This window comes from Notothenia rossii (genome assembly GCF_949606895.1).
Source record: "Notothenia rossii genome assembly, chromosome: 11".
In the NCBI taxonomy this organism is placed as follows: domain Eukaryota; kingdom Metazoa; phylum Chordata; class Actinopteri; order Perciformes; family Nototheniidae; genus Notothenia; species Notothenia rossii.
This window is the reverse complement of record NC_136910.1, coordinates 10,836,631-10,859,587: the sequence shown is the minus strand read 5'-3', so window position 1 is coordinate 10,859,587 and position 22,957 is coordinate 10,836,631. Positions and strand designations below refer to the sequence as shown.

At 39.7% G+C, this 22,957-nt stretch overlaps 1 protein-coding gene across 1 annotated transcript in view; it reads right to left on the bottom strand.

The window, feature by feature from the left end:
• LOC307024403 (protocadherin-15-like) overlaps positions 1–22,957 on the bottom strand; it is a 169,955-nt gene that overhangs the window by 61,809 nt on the left and 85,189 nt on the right. Inside the window, exons 14-20 of the mRNA XM_079658474.1 lie at positions 20,862–21,011; positions 20,664–20,755; positions 20,096–20,197; positions 13,047–13,179; positions 12,346–12,425; positions 9,430–9,523; positions 5,114–5,242 (exon numbers count right to left, since the gene is read on the bottom strand). Of these exons, the coding sequence (XP_079514600.1) occupies positions 5,114–5,242; positions 9,430–9,523; positions 12,346–12,425; positions 13,047–13,179; positions 20,096–20,197; positions 20,664–20,755; positions 20,862–21,011 (780 nt within the window). The remainder of the gene's footprint in view (positions 1–5,113; positions 5,243–9,429; positions 9,524–12,345; positions 12,426–13,046; positions 13,180–20,095; positions 20,198–20,663; positions 20,756–20,861; positions 21,012–22,957) is intronic.

The window sequence follows — 22,957 nt, the reverse complement described above, 5'->3', positions numbered from 1 at the left end:
ATCCAGAGCCAGTTTGGTGCAGACAGTCCTGCCCCTCCAGACAACTAAACAAGCAGCAAGGACCAACATCTGGGAAGATGAATGGCAAAGAAATGACACACAAGCTCTTGAATGGCTGGACAGAGGAATCACACTGACAGAAAGCCTCGCTAGTGGCCACGACCTTGGCTGGACAACCTGGAAGTCACTTAATAGACTGCGTGTGGAACAGGGGGGGTGCAAAGCACTGATGAAAGTGTGGAACTACACCACAGAAGACACGTGCAGCTGTGGGTCAGTGCAGACAATGTCCCACCTACTGGAATGTGCCGATGCCCCCAGGTGCAGTCCAGAAGACCTGTCAGAACCTACCCCATCAGCTGTGTTCTGTGCCCGATACTGGCAGAACGACATCTGATATTGCTACGGACTCGAAGAAGAAGGAGAAGCTAACTGGCATAATAAGCCTGTTTTTCTAAATATTGTTGTACCTTTACATTTTCAAGCTGTCAAAATAAATAATTAAGAGAAACAGGCTCCTTTCAAAAGGCCAAACATAACTTAAAAGCACAGCCACATATGCACCAACCTTACATCAGTTTTTATACATTGATGAGAGAAAACTGGAATGTCCTACTGTAAGTAAATAATGAAAATAGCAGATGTTAGAGTTCATTTATACCTTCCTTCAAACTGTTAGGAGTAAACGTGTCAAAGCATTGCATCTATGCTAGATCAATCGTCTTGATGTAAAACATATTGATTTCTGCAGATCCTGAATGTGACTTTCTTCATATGTCTTATCCCTTACTAATTCTCTCACAGTTCCCCTCAGGATAATTACATTGAGACAGAATAGATGTATTGTCTCGGTCTTACATCTGCTGCTTTTCTACACACACTTATACAAATAAATAACAGCTTGGAGCCTATACTCTAACTCCACGATCTTTATCTCTGCCTCTCGTATTCAGGTGCTCATACCTCCAATTTCCCCTTTTTTTAATATTCTCTTTTCATCACTATTTCACCTCAACCTGGATACAGCGATAGAAGTACCTGCGACTGAAGCTAAATTACTGAGACCTTTTTTTAGATCTGTCTCGGAGCACATTTCTTTCGCTGTACCAATACACCATAGAGACAGTGTTATAACAGTGTGGGAGTCTTTTTCTCAGTAGGTAACGCACACAGACAAGCCATCAATCACTTGTGTGTTTGTGCGAGTGTGTATGTGGGTGAGATTGCTTCGAGTTCCTGTTATATCTTCTTCTTTTCAACTCTGTTTCCCATCAGATAATATTTGTTCTCAAACCCCGAACTTCCTTTCAACAGTGTAGGTGCAGTGTCACTTGAGCAGCGTTTTTACAAGAGTAACACTTCAGAACGAAACATGAACAGTGCATGTATTTTTACTAGATTTGTACTAGATTTGTCTCTGAAAGTAAGCGTCACTGTTACGTGCCGTAGTGGGTGCTGGGGTTTGGGTGTGTGTGTCTTTCTCTCTCTCCCTCTATATTGTCTCCAGATTCAGCCTCTCCCTCCAGGTGCTCCCAATCACCAATCAGGGCCTGAGAAAAGCTGCAGTCGCTCTCCCCTTCTCCTCTGGCTGCTGCATGGTGTCTATGTCTCTATGTGGGACCTGATTATATTTGTATCTTAATTTGCTTTGCAAGTTGGCTGGTGAGCCCGTTTTCTGCTTGTCCATCATTGGTAATTTAAACCTCCCTTTGTGGCTTCAGAAGATCAGTTTCCGCTCTTTTTTCTCGTGCCTGGGGCCTCATTTATAAAGGGATATACGCCCAAAAAATGGCGTACGCCAGTTTCTACGCAATGTTTTTGATTTATAAAATATTAACTTGACGGGAATCAGGCCTCAAGGTGTATCTCAAATGCTGAAATATAACCTCCCTGTTAATACAAATCCATTACCCTACATCACAGAATTAAATGACTAAAGGTCCACTGCCCTCTGCAGTCATGAAATCTTTCCAGAGGCTGGTGTTGATCCAACCAAAAGGACATCAGATGACCCCTGCTTGACCTCCTGCAGTTGATGCAAACAGGTAAGTGGATCATGCAGTCAACTTGGAATTGTATCCTGGGACTTCAGCATTCAGCAGTCCCCTGTTCATACCTCACCCCTCCCACTGTCCCAGCCTTCACCTGGTGAGACATATACACCAATTAAAAGGCATGATTATTACACAGTCGACCCGTATTCAGAGTACCTAATAAATGTATATATTTTTTTACAGTGCAGATTTTGGCTTTTTTGGGACCATCGCACATGTGTGTAAGTAACAAGTATGCTGTATAATCTGCAACAACTGTCAGGCGGTGTTATTGATTATCTTTGCAAAAGAGCCCCCACCAATATTGATTTTGGAAAATATCTTTTAATTGAAATATGGGAGCAAAAACAAAAGGGTAAAATTGATCATACCATATTATGTTATTCTTGCAACTGTTTTTATTATATTGTGTTGTTTTGTTTATATATGTATGTGTGTGTGTACAAATGAATTAATATAAAGTGTATATATGTGAGTGTGTGTGTATAAATGAATAAATACATGTGTGAGTACATATAAGTGTGTGTTTATATATATCTGTTTATAAATGAATACATGTGTGTATATATATATATATATATAAAATAGTATCATTAGATAATGCTGTCTGATAAATGAAGTACACAGTAATAGTCAAGGTTATATTCAATATTCTGCACTTACACCAGCTGAGATGATAAAACACCAGTAATACAATCTCAGGACTCTTCGATATGGCTTTCAGCGTTCGTCAGTCATATGGACAAAGAAGCAAGTGGTTAAATCTAAACTGGGTTGGAATAACGATAGACGCGGACGGGCCGTGACAGTCACGATAAACAGGATCATGAAAGGAGAAAAAGACAATTACTGTCACACAAAACTGCACATTTCTGATCATGAAGTTGAGCATATACAGTGTGAAAAGAGAGCTCTATAGTATACCGTCCTACTTTCAACCTTCAATCAATTTTGAACCATTAAAAAAAATAAAATACGACATAACAAAGCCCTTTTTGTGCAGCGTATTGCCCCTGAGAGTACATGTCGAGAGTAAACAATCGTGCTGTAGGGAAAGGCAATTGTGCCATGAAGGACCAACTGGCCACCATTTTTTATTCCAGCTGCAGCAGGAGATTTGAAAGGCCAGGCGTGGAGTGAGGAACCAAATTGTGAACGGATGAAGAGGTACTTTGGGAGGCATCAAGCTTTGTATCGGAATACTGCAGCTGCTAGGATTCATCCACTGTTTGCCCAAGTTTGGCATTTTCAACATAAAGACAATTATTTCTGTTGAGTTTTTGCTTTTATATTGTCACTGCCACTACATCATGCAAATGAAGTGTTCACCTTTCTTTATTATATTTGACCTGCCATAATCTTGTCTTTTGATCATATGACCTCTCTCTGCATTCACCCATTGTTTCTGTTTCATCTCTTTAAAATAGAAACCCTGTCTTAAACTCATGAAAGTCAGATTACGAATGCAGCCATACTCTCCTAGTGTCCCCTCTTCTCTTGCTCCCCCCCCCCCATTACCTCTCCCTAGTGTATTTCTCCCATTTCGCTCTGCAAGCCATGCGTGTCTCACTACTTCCCCTTTTTCCATCGTTCTCTAGCGTACCAGCATCAGCAGAGCAAGGTCAGGTCCATTCATTCTTCTGGAAATGTGTTTAATACCTTCAGGTAGGGGACCCTGAATGAGGCCAAGAGTCACGCCGTCTGTTTTGATTTGGAGAATATCCAAGGGTCTTTGAGAGGGACGAAGTTCAGGATTGGAATACTTTCAAGTGCCCTCTCTAAAGATTAAGGTGGGATTTTGGATGTTGAATTTGGAACAGGTCCAAAGGAGAGCAAGAGGTAACGTTTGGAACGCTTTGCATGAAAGGTGGGGTTTATGAGTTTGGATTAGTGCCGAACTGTTCACATATAAAATGGAATTGAGCTTTAACCTTAAACCTGTGAAATGTAAGATTTGTTCAGAATCCTAGACATGGCAGTACAAAGGCCATTTATTAATCACAGGAGAAGTCTTGTTATTCAACCAAAGAAGCATGATTAACATTTAGAACCCGGCGAAGTGTCACACTGATTAAAGACCCCCTGACACCGCTGTACAAAGGCTCTGAATTAACCAACCGGAGGGAGCATCTTTAAAGATCAGAGCCTATCAAAGTGTCATATTTACCCGTGAACTCTGTCAGCGGAAAACATGAGTCAGTTATTAAGCCTGGATCGAGTCCAGGACTCTGCGGGGTAAATGGAGACAGAGGTGCTGAGGCAGGTGAAATCCCAGAGTGCTGAAGAACGATCACGTTACTTCCACATGTGCTAAGTGTGTTTTTCCAGGTTATAGTATATTCATCACATACTTAGCTTTTGTTTATTCTGCAATATTCAGAAGGCAAAAAAAAGGATGTTATTTAATAATGTATAATATAATTTATAAAATACTATCATCTAATTGTAATTAATAACATTTTATGTCAAAAGTATCCAGGCCAAAATAATGTTAGTTCACGATATTATCAGGATAAACATCAACACATGCTTAAAACTCATGATAACTTAAATTAAATTAACATGATCTTTGAATATTTTTAAAGAGAAATGTAAAAAGAAAAGTTATCTTACTATCTTCAGTTCTTTTTTTAAATGTTAAAGCTGGCAACGAGGGAGTGGGGTATGTTCACAAACATTTAAAATATTCAACCTCACTAGATAACATCCTCAATATTATCTGAGCTTCTTGTATCCTGTCCACCCACACACTCATGCACACACCTTTCTCAGAGTATCATAACATACAGTCCTAATTACAAAGCTACAAAAGGTTTACAGAGTTATGTTAGTGATCAATGGTCCCTGTTGTAATAGATTATAAGAGCAGGATTTAATTAGAGCCTCTGTGTGTCTGTATCTGTGCTGAGAGGCTTTGAAGGGGAAGACGAAGAAATGTAGATGAGCAAATTAAAAGTAATAATGTGCATTTCTCTAAAGGTTTCCAGGTCTTCATGTCAGGAGGAGGGAGACATGGTGATCAGTGCCACAACAACAAATAGAGTTCTGTGACTTCTTACCTTGACCTGTCCAACGTAGGCGTGATCTTTTTCCTCGATGACAGTGAGGTTCACCGGCAGTGAAGAATCGAACAGCGGGTCGTTGTCATTAACATCTGTCACCACAATGTTCACTGTTGCAGTGGAGGTCTACACACAAACAAAACACACACACACACACACACACACACACACACACACACACACACACACACACACACACACACACACACACACACACACACACACACACACACACACACACACACACACACACACACACACACACACACACACACACACACACACACACACACACACACACACACACACACACACACACACACACACACACACACACACACACGTACGTTATTGTTCTGGTCACTTCGGACAACATTCATTGTATTCATTGAACATCTTATTCCATTTTATCCGGCTTGCGTTCTATGATTTTATTACGTGATGTATAATCAGGATACACAGGAGATAACAACTTATTTTTTCCTCCTACTAAAAGCTATTTTATGTAAAAAACTACAGAGCCCATTTTGCTTGTTATCTAGCTGCACTCTGGCACTGGCTGGCTTTAATAACTGTTTACTTAAAAAAATACATTGGAAACTGTTCCCCATTTTCTCCCACCGTGTTCAAAATGGAGGAAAGTGGTTAAGATACGCATAATTAAAAACTGTATTAAAATTAATGAATAAGAGGTCAAAGGAGGACCACTTTGAATAGATCTTGTGGCAGTTTTTCAAGGACAGACGGCTCGAATGTCGAATGAATAGACAGGAATCTGTGCCAAACAAGACCCGGGAAATGCATTAAATTTGACGCATTAAAGCATGTTAGTTCGTAGGGGATCCATTCATTCAACGTTTTACAGTAAATGTCAACAATTCTCAACAAAGCAGCAGCCAAAGCACTTAGAAAACATGTCCAGGAAAGAGAGAGAAGCTGGCAGGAGGACCACTAATTTCTTAATTTGACTTTCATGAGGAGAGGGAAAGTGATTGTATGTTTGGCTTTTAAAGAAGAGAGCTAGTAGGAGGTGGAACATGAGGGAAAGCTAAGTGAATCACAAAAGAGGGATGAAAAGAGAGAAATGAGCGTGTGTGGGTGTGCGTGTGGGAGAGTGACAATCAGAGAGGCGACAACAGGCTTTTGGGGTTGGCAGGGCACACGGTGATGCAAGTAATTTGCGAGGGTTAAGAACTCACAGTTGACAAAACAGTTTATCCGAATGCCAATATATGTAAAGTAGAATGAGCTCTGATATAATGACAAGGAAAACTGTGAGCAGCGGAGGCAAACACAGATATACAATCTCAAACACACACACATGCAAACACACGGAGATAGAGAACAAGAGGCGGTAAGCTCCATTGTGCATCGAGGGGCTCTAAGCACATCATTTTCTGATAAGCGCATATCACAGAGTTAGTTTTAGTGCTGATACCATGGCCACCTGCCAAAGTGTACAACCCACCCACTATGGAGACAACATGTTCTAACAGTTTTAAATGTTTTCTTTACCATGCATTGTCCAAATTACCATTATGATTTATAGATGAGAAACTGATCAATGATACGTGTACAGATTATGTGGTCATAGCTGTCTGTGAAGGGTTTACATTGTGCTTGTATCCTGTAGGACAGTGGCTGGTAAAAGCTTAAACAGACATGGCCTTTGAGGGATTGCTCACTTTTGCGTAAAATATGTTACACTGATATTAACTCCCTGCTGCGTGTTCCTGCTTGCCTTTTACCTACTGACAGACGGGAGGGAGAGAACGCTCACTTTTCCCTAATAGTCTCAAAGAGTTGGCTCATTTGTCAACATTTCTTTTTCATAAAGCTACAAACTAGTATCCCATCTATGTGTGTGTGTGAATGTGTGTTTGTACGTGTCTATGTGGCTGTATCAAAAGTCAGCCAATGCCAGCTTTTCTAGCAACATAAAACCCATCATGCAGCAAATCGGTGTACATTTGAAATGGAAAAAATGGCCAATCAATCACTGCATCTGTAATGTATGTTTCTCTAATAAACACTTTCCTGCCGTTGAAAATATTTACCGGCACACTAAATGTGCAGTTTATCGTTAGCTCATGTAGGTGCAATTACATTTAGATTTTAATTAAATGCCTCTTTGATACTTCACATTCACTGGCTCCTTCTCTCGCTGTGAGGCAGTCAGCTGTAGGTGCACAGCGCTGACATTACAACTTCTCACTATTACTCTGCTGATACGCTCATGAAATTGCTGTTTTGCTGCCAAAGCTCCATCAACACCAGCTCACTCATTGGACCCTTCTAGAAAGTGGTTTTGTTTATGAACAGAGACAAAACAATTATACCCAAAGCTTTAAAAAAAAATAAAAAAAAGCCCCCCCCAAAAATGCACTGTTTACAAATAGCTGAGTATTATTTTATTAAAAAACATTTAGCGACCAGCTGTCTGAGGAAACAACTTAGCTTTAAAAAGAAAACAAGGAAACTATAGTTCTGTCATCAGCGCTAACGTACACTGTATTTAATGGCAGAAACATTAGCTTATTCCCATATCCCCCATGATGCATTACTACACAGTCCATTTGGCAACAGCACACTGTCCTGCACCAAAGTTTAAGTTGCATCGTACAATGCATACTGTCCTTACAGTAGAGCTGGTCTTCTGCCACAGCTTGTAGGGCCCTCAAAATGTGGCAGTATGATGGATTCACTGGCCAACTAGCCAATTAGGCACTTTGTAGTCCGACACTCTCACAACAGGACATTTAATAATAGGGGACATGGACGTGTGTGTGTGTGTGTGTGTGTGTGTGTGTGTGTGTGTGTGTGTGTGTGTGTGTGTGTGTGTGTGTGTGTGTGTGTGTGTGTGTGTGTGTGTGTGTGTGTGTGTGTGTGTGTACACATACGCATATGAAGACAACCCAAGGCCCTTTCTAGTGATGCTGATTAATGGGTCCGTATCTTCTCTTCTGCTTTTTCTATTTCTTTCTTTCCTTCCTTGTCTTCCCTTCTGTCTGTCTGCGAGCTCATACTATTCCTCTTTTCAAAAACTTCTCCCTCTCTCTCTTGCGTCTGCTCGTCCACAATATAATGGAGTATCAAGCAGAAAAATGGGCAAACTACTTTTAGCCATTTTCAGACTTAAAGACCTTTGGGGCACAAAGATAATACACTAATTGTCAAGGTCCAGAGAGCAATTGACTAAGTATATGTGGCACTGTCTGTGAGTGTGTATGGGTTAAGACTCCTTCTGTTAGAACTGTGTGTATGGACTCACTGTACAATTGTTAATGTAATAAGGGCCCCCTGAACACCTCTCACATCAGTCTTCCTTCCTCACTTTCTATTAATTCCTCCCACTTCATATTGTGTGCAAGTGTGCGTGTGCGAGAAGGTCAGAGTATTCTCATACAGACACATGGGTGAGGGGGGGGGGGGGGGGCAGTGAACAAAAAAGAGAGGAGAAAAACTACTTTTAATGAAGAGACGGATGATGAGTAGGAGTAGAGGAGAAACGATAAGAAGGGAGATTGTTAAAGAAGAGCAGAGAGTGATGATAGATGAGAGGGCAGTGGGACTCAGTGGGAAGGTCAGGAAGAAAGCCAACAGAGAGTGCGACTCTGATGACCTGAGATCAATTAAGTACCGGTAAGTGAGAAAGTGAAAAGGGCACTTCTCTGTCTTTAGAAAAAAGCTCATGCGGCAAAGTACATTTTTTCTTTTAAATCACAGTAGTATTTGAAGTGCTCCATCAGCATTGAAATGTCAAAACAGTCAAGAAACCACTTGGATGTCTTCTTCTTGTGTCTTTCCGTTGTAAAATAACCACTGCAATCTAAAATTGAGATTTAACCTTGAAATATCATGGCATACATAAAGGCATGCATTTAGTATCGATTGAAAATGGCATATCAGAGGAGACCTTTTAGTCCTGCTTGATATAATATGATGTTTCTTTTATAGTGCAAACTTTCAAAACCATTAAAGTTTTCAAGGCCAGATGAGCCTTAAATATTATTCTTTTCCATGTTGTTATCCTCTCATCCTTTTTCCCCCCAGACTGATTATTCTGCTCAGTTTCAAATCCATAGTTACAGATAGATTGTGGCTTGGTAATTATGATTGCTATTATTACTGAATGAGATACTTTCACCAAAAATTGCCTCCGATATCCGCTTTTTCACACAATGCCACAGCTGTTGTTTGTGCCATTTCCCTGTGAACCCTTTAGCTTCCCTCCTGACAGCCACTCCGTTCTGTGAAACAGCTCAAGTAAAGACAAGCAGTTGATATCTGTTCACTACAGCTCCGTTTCTTACCCCATCTGGGTGTCCGTCTGAGGCTGTGACCACCAGGGTATAATAATCCAGAGACTCCCTGTCCAGAGACTTGTTTAGCACCAGATACCCTGAACTGCAGAGGAAAACACAGATAGAGGGACAGGTTAACTCCTGAGGCATCAGCTTGAAAATGGATCAGACCAGAAAAAAAAAAAAAAAAAGAGCCTACAGTGTAGCACACACAGCAGAATGGTGGTGAGGTGTTTTTTCATACACAAGAGTCAACAGCTGGATTTGATGAGAAGCTGCAGTGTGTTGATTGCTTACCATGTTGATAAATCCAGACATTTTAAGTATTGCCGATGGTTATTTTGGATCATGGGAAGAATTTGGACACCTGTTTTGTTTAATTGAACTGTCTATATTCAAAACTTTAGAGGCAACTTTTCAGAAAATTATAACTACTGCATTAAAGTCTAAGAAGTGAACTGCTAATGGAGTAATTGGTTCATCTTATACCCATCACCAACCCAATATGTTATCAATCTTACAGTAAGTGCTGTTACTACAGTATAATGGCTCAAACAGTAATGTATCATAACCAACACCATATGTAAGGGGACAGACTTTTCACCAAAGAAAATCATTTGAGGGTGAAATATTTAAAAACCACAATAACGTTTAGAATCTGCAAAGTGCTTAATTACACATTATTCAGTGACTTCATTGACAGCTTAATGACAAATTGGGTCTCAAAACATCAATTTATGTCCCTCTATTGGTACAGAATGTGTAAACACTGACCTGTATTGAAATCTATGAATGGTAAAAATAGTGAAAAAGATGCAAGCCATCAAAAAGCTCCTTGAATATGGTTATTTTATAAAGTGCAGTCTATGAATAATTTGTTTAATTTGAAGACATATCATCTCAGACTGAAGTTACCGATTGAGTAAAACTCAGCAATCAAACATGTCCAAACCGAAGCAGAGATAAAAGTCAGATTTTGGGGCGAATGATTAACGCATAAGTAAAAATCAACTCCAGAAGATCAACAGCTTCAGAGCAGCCTGTCTGAAACTTGTGACCAATCAAAACCAGCAGAACCCTTTGATGCTGGTGGTGATTGACTTCACTACTTACATTGCCAAGGGAAGATTTACATAATTATTGAAATGTTTTTAATTCAAGCTATGATCATGAATTAGACACCATCTCAAATGCAAATGTTCTCCAAATATTGACAGTGACTGCGTGTGTGTGTGTGTGTGTGTGTGCGTGCGTGCGTGCGTGCGTGCGTGCGTGCGTGCGTGCGTGCGTGTGTGTGTGTGTGTGTGGAGATGATATATGGTCTACAGAGGGAAATATGTGGAGCTGTGTTTTTTCCCAAAATGCGTTTCTCGTCTATTTATGGATAATTCATTAAAAGAAAACTCCAAGGCATGCACACACACACACACACACACACACACACACACACACACACACACACACACACACACACACACACACACACACACACACACACACACACACACACACACACACACACACACACACACACACACACACACACACACACACACACACACACACACACACACACACACACACACACACACACACACACACACACACACACTGCTCTGAAACCAAACCTCTGCTACAGCCTGTGTGAGGGACCCACATTAAACCCATCATTCATGATGAACCCAGGATAATTCAAATGCATTCAAAAACAAATGTTGAAAAACCCCCTCACATGTTGCTGGCCCTTTCATTTATGTATTCAACTAAACGGAATCTTTTAACAATTAGTGTGTGCTCCATCAATGGCAGCCACATTGTAAACAGGACTAACAGGAGACACTTTTAGAGTATTTTAGGGGACACATTCTGCACATCACTTGATCCTTTGCCAACGACAGTCTTGACGGCATGTTACATTCATTTGGTGGGGAAATAGCCACTTGGCTTGTCCTAATAGTGTCATACTGCACAAAGCACAGCTGTGACACGGAAAAATGTTGGCATATATTGGAAGGTTTCACAATGTCCAACAGAGCCCCATCAACTACTCAAAGAATGTAAAAATTTAATTCATTTTAATCTCTGCTGTTATTGATAACAGGGGGCCTTTTACTCAGTCTTTTTCTTTCATTCTAAATACGATTTTCTCTGCCAGTCGTTGTTTCCTTCCGAGCTCTCGGTAACAGTTATCCATCTTTTACTCTTCCCTGCGCCATTGTCTCTTACTCTTTTTTCTCCCCCTCTTTCCTCCATGTCCTTACAATTCTCCTCCATCTCTCATTCTTTCACCCTACTCTTCTTTGTTTATCTCTTGCCTTCTCCCTCAAGAAATGTAGATAGGATCTTTCCCTAGCATGAGAAATGCATTTTTAATGAGCAATAAATGAACAAATACAACAAAAGGCCTCCGAGTCAGTGTGCAGGTGGTGAGAGTGTGAATGTGGGAGAGGGAATGGGTGTGTTTATGTGAAGCCCCCCGACGTAGAAGAGCCCTGAGTGATACAATTTAGACAGCTTACACCCCCCCCCCACACACACATACACACACACACACACACACACACACACACACACACACACACACACACACACACACACACACACACACACACACACACACACACACACACACACACACACACACACACACACACACACACACACACACACACACACACACACACACACACACACACACACACACACACACACAGCAACATAAGAAATACTTTACTGCTTAAGTGTCTGGAAATATTGACTTCAACAAGTTCCATAGTGTTGATCAAACTTAATGAAATAAGTTGTGTGTGTGTGTGTGTGTGTGTGTGTGTGTGTGTGTGTGTGTGTGTGTGTGTGTGTGTGTGTGTGTGTGTGTGTGTGTGTGTGTGTGTGTGTGTGTGTGTGTGTGTGTGTGTGTGTGCTTACTTCTGCTGTAAAGCAAAATGTCCACGAGAGTCTCCACTGTAAATGTTATAGGTGACAGGGTCCCTCTCCCGATCCACCGCCTGAAGAAGTACACACAGACAGACACAATACATTGACATGAATATTATTCAATTTCCTTTAGTACATTGGACCCGTGCTCAGTGTGTTGTATGACAGGGATATCCGACATGACGTACTTTTGCATTAGTCAAGGCTAAGAAGACGATTGCAGAGAAGCTCAAATCATTTGAAATGGAATAAAAGAAAATCTGTATTTTCAGTCAGCAGTAACTCCTCAACATGTGTAAGGAAACTTTAACAATTTAAAACAGAAGATGAAACTGATAATGTAATCAATAGAAAGTTTGAATAGCTTGCTTAAAGTCATGATGGAATGGTAACCTAAAATAAATGGAGTACAGAAAGCTAAAAGTAATGGATAAATAGTTTAAATAGTTGATAGATGCATGACTGATATAGTTAAAATAAATGACTTTGTTCAAATAGTTCGCGAAATGTCGTGTATAAACGCCTGATACACCCAGCGACTGCTAATCTGAGCGTTAAGACAAACTGCAAACTTGATCAAACTTACCAACAACATCCAGTTTGCAAAGTTTATGTGTGTGGAGCAGAGGTGGCACCAGCTTGTATAAAGTGTGATTGTCCCTATGTGTGTGACAGACAGAGTGATTGTGTACCTGCAGATTGAGTAGTGTAGCTCCAGTCCTCATAGCTTCACTGATCTCCAGGTTGTACTGTTGTCGGGGGAAATGGGGAGGGCTCTGATTGTTCGGGGGCAAAACTTCGATATAGACCGTGGTAATGGATGACCTAAAGAGAGAGAATGAGACAAATAAGTTGTGTAAGGCAGGCTACAGATAAAGAAAAAGCCAGAAACAGAAGCAGATAAATACGGAAAAAGTTGGAGAAGGGATGAGAGGAGGAGGAGAAGAGCTGGAGGGCAGCACAAGAGGATAGCGGGAGAAAACAAATCTGTGTCAGGAAGGGTGAAGGGTCTATTATTTAAGTTAAGAGTGGAAGGCCAGTGTTTGTTTCGTTGCACTTACTGCTGTGTTTGGCTAATAAATAAGAGCTTGAAGTCAGAGACAGTCTGAGAGGTAAACAGACCTTTTTGCTTTATTTTGACAAACTTATTTTGCTGTTTCAATGATTCGCTTCAGTAGATAGGCTAATGCTGTTTTACTGTATAAAGAAGTATGCACACATTCTAATAGAAGAATGTCTGTTTCTTGTTAGGGCAGGATTATTCCTTAATAATCTGAATGTATGAGCCTTGAACCAGAGGGGCATACACCTTTATTATTATGTTAGAATGAATACTAAGGGGTTACACTCTTTGCATTTAAGAATGAGAGTAGTGATTGTGCAGATGATCATTAAATACATTCAAAGAAAAAAGCTTACTTAACCAACTGTGGCTAAAACAGTGGATTCATGACTCTGTGACAGGTGAGAGGGATTTGCAGGAAAGTAGGTTTTATAAAAGAAGACCAAATGGGCTTAAAGTTAATTTAGGGAAGTCAAACGTTTTCAATTTGTAGAGTGATGACATTTTTATTTTATTTTGAGTGGTGTACAGACTGACATTAAATAGTTTTACTTTTGTAAAATGAAATCTTAATTATACCATGTTTTCTTCCCCTCTGATAAAAAGCTTTGGCTGTTCAATAAGACGCATTTACTGGCATTTTTGTAATTAACATAAAACTTCTTTTAAACACCATGTCACTTTAATGAGCTTCAATTGACAGAGCTGTTTATTTCCAAGGCTGTAAACAGCTTGTGTCAGTTTTTCTTTCTGAAGATATTAGATTACCTAGCAGAAACTTGTCATGTTTAGAGAACTACATTTGTCAGCGTTCTGGCGAATCGACCGCCTTACATAATTGAGAGATAACAACGCACTAAGTGCAAATTAAACTCAGACCCAACTGGAAGCAGACTTGACATCTGCTATACCAATTATTTTAGATAACGCAGTCATATTTTTTGATCCTGGACAAGGCCTTCCCACAGGAACAATATTGATGAGAGCTGGGACTCTCAATAATGATGCTCCACTGGCATTCAAAATGAAACGCTTCACTTTGCAGGGAACATGACTTTGTGGAGACAGATCAGAATACTTAAAAAACTATCATGGTTTAATATCTCACGACTAAACAAAATGTACCATCACACTCAATAAGATTAATCTCATATCTAAAGGAAATGATGCTGCAACTTTTACACAGAGGTCAAGAAGGAAATGTATAATGTATTATATAATAATATTATAATTAAAATATACTGTATCAAATCCCCCCTAACTTTGAGTTGTTGTCTCTTCACGATATATAACTTTATAGTCAAAAAACACAGACAAATTGTCAAATACACTGTGTATACTTTATGTGTATTTAAATTAAAGGGGCCCTATTAGGCTTATTTTCAAGTTCATATTTGTATTATGTGCCTCTACTTAAAAACACGACAACAATCTAATTTGAATTAACTAATAGAGATGTCCCGATCCGATCACGTGATCAGGGATCGGAGCCGATCACGTGATTTTGAAAAGATCGGAATCGGGAGAAAAAAATCGGGGATCGGGATTTTTTAATTTTTTTTAAATACTTTTTTAAAATACTTTTTTTAAATGTTGTATTCAATGTTACAAAACAAAAATGACCATGTTCAAGTCTTAGAGTCATCCTGAGGCCTTAGTTTTGGTTTCAAATTACACAACATCATGTATGTGACGTGTTGCTTCTTTGGGGCTTGTTTTCATAGACCTGGTTGCTTATTTCTCTCAAATCTGGCAACAGAGTGGGCAGGGCGCAGTGTCTAATTGTAGCAGTAAGCTAACGAGTACTGATAAGCTTTATTTTGTTTTGATCCAATGCTGCACAACTGAACTGATCCAATGCTGCTGTGAAAGAAAGAAGCTATATCCATGTTGGATAGAATATCCAATTTAAATAAAAAAATAACCTTAAGGGACAACTTGAATGCTTTTTTCTTTTTTTTTCTCTTAATGCATTGCATAAAGATCGGATCGGGAAAAATCGGTATCGGCAAATTGTCAAAATCAAATGATCGGAATCGGATCGGCAGCAAAAAAAGGTGATCGGGACATCCCTATTAACTAATATTAAGTGCCAATACAAACACTATTTAAAAATGTTCTTAAGGAATATGTTGTTTCATAAAGTTCAGGTATAATCACTGAAAAAAGAAGTTTGATTTTGAAAGCATTTGGCTGTATAGCATGAGATTGCATGACCCCATGAGGTCAGTGAGGTTATCAGGGTTAGACGTATTCGATTATTTCCCCTCCTGCCTTATTAAAGGAATTTGAAGTCCCGGTGCTTGTTCATATAAAACAAACAGTTGCTCAATAAAGATTGTCTGGACTGAAATGTCACATTACAAAGAAAGACTGCATTTCCCCAGCCTTGTAACTCGATAATACAATTCCAATTTTGTTACAGTGGTCATTACTATCTCTAACTTTATTACAGGTTGGAGAAAGACCAAATACTCCCATTTCCAAGCTTTGCCCCCACATGACTTGAGTGATCTTTGGTTTACTCAACCTGAATTTCGGGATGACGAACGGTTGTGTGTTTCTACATAGTGAGAGGGCTGAGTTCTAGCAGGGAGAGATTAACTCCACTCAAACTGGAACTGAAAAAGCCAAAGAACCTCGGGTATAAACAATAGCCCACAAAATCCATTTATGTTCACAACAATAAGTAGACAAAGTCTGGGAAAACTGGAAGCCGCCAGAGAGAGTGAAAGCCTGTGTTTTATTAAAACAATTCAGATGGCATTATTAATGAAAAGTGATTGAGGGAATGGAGATTATTCAGTTGTAGTTCCTACTGTAGCCTATTTTCCCTCTTCTTCCATCAAACTATTCTTTCTAATTCATTATGCATTTTCCAGTTCATAGTCATTGTTCGATAGAGCTGTATGTGTGTGTACAGTACACACACAAACACCAACCATCATGCGAGTACAAACATGCACGATAAATGAACTGGCTGGTTTGCACACAGCACTCAAATGTTTCTGCTCATTGGTAAAGTGTTACCCATTTTTCCAAATAACAAGCCCAACACTGCTTGCGACTTGCGTATTTTACAAAATGCCTCTTATGGTACAAAATGACTTATTTATCTTGAACTCTATCTAGTTATGTATCTAACATCTCACCCTATCTTATCTGTTCTCTTTGGTGATGCCCCCTTTTCTCTCTAACCCGACAGTTTGATGAAAGTATAAATGAGACCCCCGAGCGTAAGCTGTTTTCAATATTCTGGGGGTGCATCTATCTAGGCCATGCAAAAGCACTTCTAATCTGAATGGAACACGTATCTCAAGGGTTCTTCAACAGTCCCCCTGACACGGAGATGTAATACTGAGATGAGATCCAAAGTCATTAAAAATGCTGTGATTCATGTCTTCTAGGTGCCCGCCAGCCAAAAGGCACGCAGCTCATTCATGGTCCTGACCCATAGTTTTAACAAATCAGGTAGCAGAAATGGAAATCGATTTGTTATGTGGGTTATGTTTTTCAGCTGAGATAAACAGGGGGTCTGGGGACATCTGGTGACAATCTGGACCAATCATTGGAACCACCTCAATCTGCAGTGGTTCAAGTTGTGTATTGATTTGAGCCATGTACGAGAGGGGACACACATTTATTTTTTATGAGTGATACAATGTGTATTTTTGAGCGATGAATCCATGCAGTAGGGAAAGTTAAATCATTATAAAAGAAATGTTTGCCAAGGAGTGCTTCCTAGACTCATAAGAAGTTGGTTTGGGGGCTCTTTGGATAAGGTTAGATGTAGACACAAAACTCTTAAGAAAAATACAAGACAATCAGTTTTTAGGGGGGCCCTATTGTGTTCTTTGGGGTTTTCCCTTTCCAATAGTGTGTTATGTATATGACCTGCAAAGCTAAAGCCCCAAATGTTCCCTCAGACGGAGTTTACCTCCCAAATTAATCCCTCCTGCCTAAAACGCCTCCATTTGACTCCTTAGTTTACTTCTGTAACATAGTGACATCAATACTTGCCAACCTTGAGACCTCAGAAATCGGGAGCATTTCAAAACCAACGCCGGGGTTAGATTAACATTAACCTGCTTATTGTAGTTGTAAGTGCACTGCCTTGAACCCGGTTGCACCATCCTTGATGGAGCATAGGTGTGGGCTGGACCTGTATTTTACAGGACAGGAGTGAGCAGAGGTTCGAGTTGTCGATTCTTGTTCTGTTTTCTGTGACTATCTGCCTCACCCTCTTTAGACTTTCAGTTGCGCATGCTACTAAGGAGACGCGCAACCATGGAAACCAAACAATGGTGTAGCTGTATTAAAGTCTGAGTGGAAACAGTCGTGAGTAAATCTGATTGTGTCAGAAATCGGGAGAAATGCGGAAGAAATATGACCCCGGGAGGAAACCGGGAGAGGGCTATGAAATCGGGAGTCTCCCGCGAAAATCGGGAGGGTTGGCAAGTATGGTGACATCAGAGTAACACATGCGCTTCTATTGGCTGGCGTTACAACACATAGGCTAACGGGCGAGACATCTCTAAGTGGTTCAAAAATCACAATAAAGACATCCAACTAACCAAAGATGTAACAGTGTAGGCACAACATACAGATATGAACCTGAAAATGATCATAATAATGTCCTCTTTTAACAATTGAAATGCCTTTTAGGCCTTCATAAGCAAGTCAAAAAAGGCTTAAATACTGTAAACTTTTTAATATCCGCGATGTTGAGACATTTCAAAGCTTTTAATTATTTGTTTGTAATAGTTACAGATGTCCTGAGGCTGATCCACTTTTGGGAGGTGTGTATTTGGAGTTGTGGGGCTATTTAAAACAGCCAGGTTTCACACTGCAAACATTTTGCTTCTGATAACCTATTCTATTAGTTGGGGTGGTATGAAAAGAGTTGCAAGTTGGATTGAACTACCATGCTCTATGAGAGGGTAACATGCACTAAGAGCAGCAATGTGTGTTAAAAGAAAAGAGAGAACGGCAGCATTATATATTTTTTGAAACAGTTATAGGAGTGCAATGCTAAATCGGCAGTACTTTTTTTATCAGTTTTCCTTTGTCAGAACAAGTCCTTTCAGGTCAGCTTGGCATTGCCGGTCTCTTAGAGATTGAAATCAACATTAGGGCACAGAAACATTTATCCAGAGAGACCAACATATCTAAGAGAGGCAAGGGGTTTAATGTGGACTTCAAAATAGCTCACAGGGGAGGTAACTGCTGATGGACACACTGTCATGTGCAAAACGTTCATACTGCTTTCCTACATTGTAACATTTAACTGGGTGCCAGGGGACTTGATTGGATTTGATTACATTTTCATCAAGAGACTGATGAATAGAAATATGCACTGTTGGACATCTGACCATTCAGAGAGTTTCTGAATACTCCCTATTGGACTATAAAACAAACTGCCTACGTCATCGTGATCGTAGCAGCAGCATTGCCTTTTTTTTCAAACAAAAATCTTAAATAAGTGTTCCTGTGTGTCAGTAACTACGTGCTGCTTTTGTTCAGTGCTTCTTGATTGAAGACGTGTCCTTTCTGCAAGGACACTGCAGTCTTAATGTCTCCTTTAGTTGAGACATTCCAAAGTGCAAAATACAAAGAAGTACATCCAAGTGAGCTGTGAGTATCAGCAAACAGCAGGCTGCTGCTCATTCTGGCACATTAGCTCAGTTTTGTACGGCTTTTGTTTTTATTGTTGCCAATATGGGGTTTCCTTATGGTGTTCCTGTATTAGATGACACAAAATAAGACTTAATCACTGAAAGAAGAATGAATAAGAAGGAAAACATTCATGAAAATACGTTTTTTCTGCATCCTACAAAAGCACATGCCTCCGTTGTTTGATGTTTCCTGAGTCATGTTGAGGCATAGTGCTGAGAAAACCCTCTACTAGAGCAGCTGTGATATCAATCTGTTAAAGAATTGTAGATTGACCACATTCCAGCGGGTGAATGATTCGCATAGTAATTGCTAAAAATAAAATTTCACAATTTAACGGCTCTCTGTCAGACTTTAGCTACCGAATCAATACCCACACACACACAGAGTTACAAAATATTGGTAGCAGATGCATTTATCCATGAAATAACCCAAGTTCAGGGAAAGCCGGAGTTTGTGAGCTGCTTAAAAGTTATGGCTCCTGATTGATTTAATCCATGAAGGCGAGATGAATGGCAGGACACGGGAAACAGGGGGTAGCGGTGGAAAAAAAAGAGAAGAAAACGTTTCTGTGTGAAGTCAGTCCTTGTCCTCAGGAATGTGAAAGGGCCAGGGTGTATTGTATTATGTTTCTTTTACCATCTGTGGCATTTATTCTAGTTCCCTGTGTGCCTGCATTTGCTGAAATTGTCCCTTGCACACAGTATGATTTTCTTTCCGTTTTTCGAGAACTACTATAGACACCATTCATTACCTTTCATTCTGTGCCAGTCACTTCACTTTTCCTTTTCACATTTATACTATCAATTTCCCTCTCTTAGACTCCTTGCCTGCCATTTCCCAATATAAAACTATAATTCATGACATATTTTTAGAGATGAATCAAATGAAAAGTGTGAAAAGATGGAGACACATTCGGGGAAAGTTAGAAAGGGCTAAGGAATGTGAAAGCTCTGGGAATCTGACAGTAAAATACAGATGAAGCGGACGGAGATAAACTCTAACCTTCTCTGAGGTACAGGCCCATTGTCCATGGCTTCTACAGTCAAAGCGTAGCTCCGCCCAACAGTGAGATCAACAGTTGGTGCCACAGTAATGATCCCAGTGCTGAAAAAACAGAATAGCCAGTTGTCAATGGTTATGGATATATTGTTGTGAACATGTGAGCAGAGAAGCAGAACGGTCCTCCATCAGTGGATGCATTCAGGAACGATACTAAGTGTAGGTCATCCTCATTTTGGCAGTGCTCATTGCCAAACATTTCTTCACAGTGCTTGAACAATGACATTTAAGCATAAAACTACATTACAGTGGTGTCATGCTTGATGTACAATTAAATGAGATTTTTCGCTGCCTGTGAAGAAAGTGGTTTTGATAAATAACGAATATTTTTTTGTTCAAACGCACGTGACAAGGAGCACTAAAAGGCATGTTGAAACTCCTTCTGTGAGAATCCTTAAGAGGTGCTGCTAGATGTTTTGTTTAGCCTTTTTAGAGCCTTGATCATCTCATCAAACTCTCAGCGAGAAACCTTTTTTTCCAAACTTTTACTTTATGAGTAAAATATATTCACCTGTTGCCAATAACAAAATGTCCCTGGTCTCCGGCTAAGATCCGGTAAGTGATCTGACCGTTGGGACCTGCATCGGAGTCGACTGCTGCGAGCTGGAGAGAGATACACAAACACACAAAAGTAAATTATGTTAACACTAAAAACATCCCACAAGTACAGTAAGAACTTTTTTTTATTAGTGTGTTTCTCAGTGCGTACCTTTAACACAGTTTCTCCAGACATCATATCAGTAAACAGGTTGACATTATAGGAGACATTAGCAAAAGTGGGAGTGTTGTCGTTGGCATCCAACACAGTAATCGTCATGGTAACAGGGATGCTCTGCTGGACGCCGTCTGATGCTAAAAGCTGTCGAAACAAAAGACAAGAACAATGTGTTTTTTTTTGTTGACAAGAGGAAAGAAAATGAAATGTTCCCTCTATGAGCAAATGTAACACTCAGCCGAGCTACACAAAGCTACCTTTAGAGAATCCTGAGGTGGGCGGACTGTGTACAAAATGTGTCCTTGACATCTTGATAGTGTCTGTTTGTTCTCTTGTTTCTTTTGAGCTGTTCTGTGTTTGTTTCAACCCAAATCCCTGCTTTTTGGTTTATTTATACGCTTTTGGCTGCGACTAAGAACTCAAACACCATTTCCTTTCAATAATTGCTGTTCCCCACTTCCTATAATGTTTGCTTGAAATGTGTTTAATTCACAAAAAGAGACATAAACAAACATTTGCTTCCCATTAATTATGTTAATGTGCCTTGAACTTGACTTAAGATATCATTCTACAGTTTCTTCTATGACATGTCTCACTAGGACATTTCAACACTTTGATATGCTCTTCACTGTCTTGTCATGCTAACCTTACATGTCCCCTCTGTTGGCTCTAGCTTATTAAATAGCGCAGACACTTGAGGGCTTGTACATTTTCTCATCTATCCCAGCTGTCAAGCAAATAAGCACATTTCTAAAATTGATGAGCTATTTGTGTAACAAGATCTCAGTAACCATTATAACTATGTGTTCCTTGTAAATACTGTATACAACTGTGTTATTTCAGCTTTTTAGATCCACAGAGAAACATCCATTGTGTAATTAAATCTAATGTAGCAAAGTATTTCTTTATTTGGTATTATTCCAATGTATTTAAAGAGAGGATGAAACTTAAACACTCAAAGGTGGGAAGAGTGTCTGAGCTTGCTGTCGAATCATCTTAAAAATACAATTAAATATGAAGAAATAAAATGTTTAACGTAGCAAGCAGGCCTTATGTTATGATATTGGTCTCTTTTGTCCTTCAAATAACATACAAACAATTTGAAATGCACCCTTTTGTATGTAAAAACAAACAAATGTAACTTGTCCATCCATAACGCATATCAGTGCACATCTACAGAAGCAGTAGAAGCTTCTTCCCTGATAGCAATCTCCTCCTTAAGCTCATCTGCCAAGAAGGTGATGGACTCCTTTAAAATGAAAATCATCCTCCATGTCTCATAGCTCTCTCTCCCTGACTTTAATTTCTCCTGCAAGGCTTTCATGATGATTACTGTACACCTCTGCCGTTCAATCAATACACAAGGCCTTCGGCTTTTCCCGTCTTTAGATCCAAATAGCTGCACGCGAGCATTGGAATGCATTACCTCACACAATATGCTGCACTCCCACACACGTACGCACACCCTGAGCGTGGTGGAAGTAAAATGAGTAATACAACAGAGTAGTACAATCCTGTGGCAAGCAAAAGTCCTCCATTCAAAATACAGCACAAAAGTATTTGCATCAAAATAGACTTATTATAATAAAAGTAAGAGTGCTCATATTGCAGAATTCGCCATTGTTCAGATTATATTGTAAATTATTCTACTGAATTGTAATTATTGATTCATTATTGTGTGTATCACTTTAAAAGGTCCCTATTATGCTAATTATTAGGTTTCATTTTTGTATTTTGTGCTTTTACTGTGACATGTTTACTAGCTTTAATGTTCAAAAAGCCCTTTATTTTTCTCATACTGCCTGTGCTGCCCCGCCTGTTTTCACCCTCTGGTTGAAACCAGAGCCCAGTCTGCTCTGATTGGTTAGCTGGCCAGCTCTGTTTTGATTGGTCAACCGCTTAGAGAAGTCCTGTTCCTTAGCCTATCACGTACAATGTGTAAGCCAATAGAAGCACAAGTATTACGTAGTGATGACACCAGAGTTCCCGTTAGAATATTTTTTCGCCGGTCAACATGTCCGTTTAAGTTGAAATCTTCCGGACTAAATGAGAAAAGTGCCGGTCAAATGTCTTCTTTGTTATTTATTGTG